Below are 3,016 nucleotides of genomic sequence, written 5' to 3'. Positions count from 1 at the left end.
GTGTTGCTCTAGAGCAATCCAGAATTCGAGAAGCACAGGCTGAACAGACCTGGAAACGACAGTGGAAAATGTCTCGAGTCAATCATACCACACGCTGGATCTGATCCGCGTTCGCCTGTAACTAGTCATTGAATGATAATTTTCAATATAATTTCCAAAATTGCAACGGCTACGAAGCGCAAATATATGAAATGATTGACAGAGATTTCAAACATAATCTACATTACTTGTTTTGCGTGATCGCTGGACCAACTGTGACTACGTTCACTGGATCCTCGTTTATACCTTCCACCCCCGCAACTCCTGCAATACTCTGTTTATTTCCCTGGCAAAATCTGACCCAGAAAGCTTTTTATCAGGCCCATCACGTGGCATCCGCTTTCGTTTGCGATTTGGTGACATTATCCCAAGGATGGGCCGTGATTCAATGATCTCGGCCATTTCAAAATCAAAATATACTACCTTTTTGCTCTCTCGATTGTACAACCAATTTCGTGGGGCTGGATCTTTATGAAGAACATTTAGACGGTGCATCTCTGAGAGCGATTCCTTCATCTTGGTAATGAGGCAAGCTCGACTCATTTCCTTCAGTGCCAGGTCGAGGGGCTGTCCCCCAGTACTTAATAACATCATATGTTCAAGGTAAGCGATGCCGTCGTAGCTGTACGGATGAGCCAACTCGATACTTCCAAGGTAAAGAGGTATATATATGCCCTGGATCGGACGGAGCTTGCCGTATATGGCAGCTTCATGCCGAGACTGGTCCGCAAACTCTGGTACGGTGCATTTTGCAGGCACAGTATATCCGTGCGATGATAGCGTAACTTTCAAATGAGCACCCCGAGAACCGTGCATACCCAGTACTTCGCAATCAGCATTGATTGTCTCAAACAACTGACGCCGCAACCGTTTGAGGAAAGTGATTGAATTTATAACATGGTGCGTTTTTCCATGATCAAGGACATTGGGGCAAGTCCGATCTAGCTCACGCCTCTTAACATTCCACGTAGACACTTTAATGTGCAGTAATACCGATGATTTTCTCTCTTCCTCGAGAACGACCCTTGCGTGGCTGGTGTGGGGGCTAGATGGATCGACATTGGCTGTCCCTGTCTGATATTGCGACGTGTTTGTGGATCCCGGGTCGGCGTATCGGGGTCAGATTGGTCCTCGTCTGGATCTCCTTGTGCGTCTACTGGCTGGCAACCACCAATACTAGGCTTGTTCCGCCTGCGACGCAGTTGTATCGGAGACAATCGAAGTAACCCATAAGTCCTTGGAGGGCGATATTCGGAAGACGGTACGTCCTCATCTGGTATACTGTCCAGAACATCTGCGACCACCACTTCCCATCTTGGCAATGAGTCGATTGCTTGTTGCCTCCAAGCTTGATTGCGGGGCTGCAGTTTAAGCGCCTGGAGACTGAAAGCGAGGGATTGCCCCACCGCGGTCAGATGTAGACGATTCGGGCCGCTTGATTCGAGGTTCCAGCCAGTGAAGTCCCCAACATCTCCCTTTGGAACAGAGAGGTGGTAAAGAAGCGTCCCGGATCTCCTATTCGCAGATAAATATCAGCTTTGCCGGTACTTAACACTCCAATTTCGGTACCAGCACGAATCATGTAGTCAGTGGCTGCACGAGAAGCCCAGCAATCGCACGATGGAACCGGACTTTTGGGGTCTCATCATCTTGTTGCTCAACTTCATCGAGGTCCATATCCTCCAGCACTTCATAGATGTGGCCCAGAGTGGCCTTATGCTGAGGTTTGTACTCTTTGATATACGCTGCAACGCGATGGATGGACTCGGATGATTGGCTGGGAATGTTGTAGACGCAGAATTGATCGGCACGAGGCCTGCTGGTTCGCGCCGGCGGCGGAGTTTTCGGACCACGCATCGCTGTGGTGCTTGTCTCGCTTTTATCTCGGGCAGCTAAACGCGGCGAACGTCGCCGTGGCCGACCGCGAATATCGATACTCTGCATTCGCTCCTCAAGTTCCCACTCAGGGCTCAATGTATTAGAGTGGTTCTTAAAGCGTATCGACCCTCTCAACCCAAAAGTCTGTCGCAGATTTGGATCGTTGTAGAGTTCTTCGATGATCTTCGAAACATGTCCTCCACGGTTTGGCGAAGGAAGTGGTTAATGTCAAGTTCGGAGCCAACCGGCTGCCGCCGGATGCGCGCTCCTGTTTCTTCTAAGGTATGAACGGAAAGTAAACAGTCTGGCTTCGACTAGCGAAGAATCCATCAACAATCGCCACATGTCCTCTTGTTCTTTCGCGAAAGAGTCCCAAATTTTCAGCTTTCTGGGGCGCAGTTTGTTGGTCGCGTTTGCAGGATCTCCACAAGTTGATTGTGTCCTGTCCTGCTGAACTGCAAGACCGAGGAAGAGGTGGTTGTGGAGACAGTCAAGAAATGCGAGAAGGCTGGTTTTGGATGTCCTCTCCCTATCCTCCCTTCGAAGATGTTGCTCCTCGGCGCGTAGACGTTGATCTTGCGCGAAGACGTCGCTCTTCTGCCAGAAGGTGTCGTAGTTCGTCAAATTCGGTGAACATCTTGAGTTCTGTGCGTTGCTGATAGCAGTTTCAGAGTTGCAGGCTGATTGTTTGCCTGACGCGTCGCTCACGTGTCTCACCACGTGACACTTTTGGACCTCGTCACCGTGGGAAAAAGACCTCACTCGGAAGAATAGTAAAGCAGAGGGCTGGTTGCTGCCTCATGTCAAGATAGCAATAGGCTCTTTCTCAAAAGCTCATGTACCTGTGAATTAAATATATGTTCGCTTTGTTCTGTTAACCTCCTGGCTGCCTCTGGAAGAAGAGCACGCCTTTGCATCAGCTCTCGTGGACGGGACCGACATATACGAATCTGAAATACTATCCTCTGCTGAAGATGGTGTAAGCGCTCATCCATTTGGAATATTAGGTCATCCAAAGAACTGCAAAGGAATTCAAGCTGATGTGTACACTCCTTATCGCCGATGCAGCGCGCGAAAGCAACAGCAGCCTGAAGCATTT

At 49.4% G+C, this 3,016-nt stretch overlaps 1 protein-coding gene across 1 annotated transcript; it reads right to left on the bottom strand.

The window, feature by feature from the left end:
- Positions 1-522: 522 nt before the first annotated feature.
- N7446_005244 (uncharacterized protein) lies at positions 523-2,595 on the bottom strand (the record flags this gene model as incomplete). Its single annotated transcript, XM_058513992.1, is given in 4 exon segments — positions 523-1,084; positions 1,099-1,554; positions 1,667-2,114; positions 2,163-2,595. Coding segments are annotated over 4 exon segments (1,899 nt in total), but the record flags the coding sequence as incomplete, so codon positions are not given.
- Between the last annotated feature and the right edge of the window lie 421 nt (positions 2,596-3,016).

This window comes from Penicillium canescens (assembly GCF_028828765.1).
Source record: "Penicillium canescens strain IBT 15451 chromosome Unknown utg000003l_segment0_segment0, whole genome shotgun sequence".
NCBI classification, from domain to species: Eukaryota; Fungi; Ascomycota; class Eurotiomycetes; order Eurotiales; family Aspergillaceae; genus Penicillium; species Penicillium canescens.
Note: the sequence above shows the minus strand (reverse complement) of the source record. Positions and strands in the feature narration are given on the sequence as shown.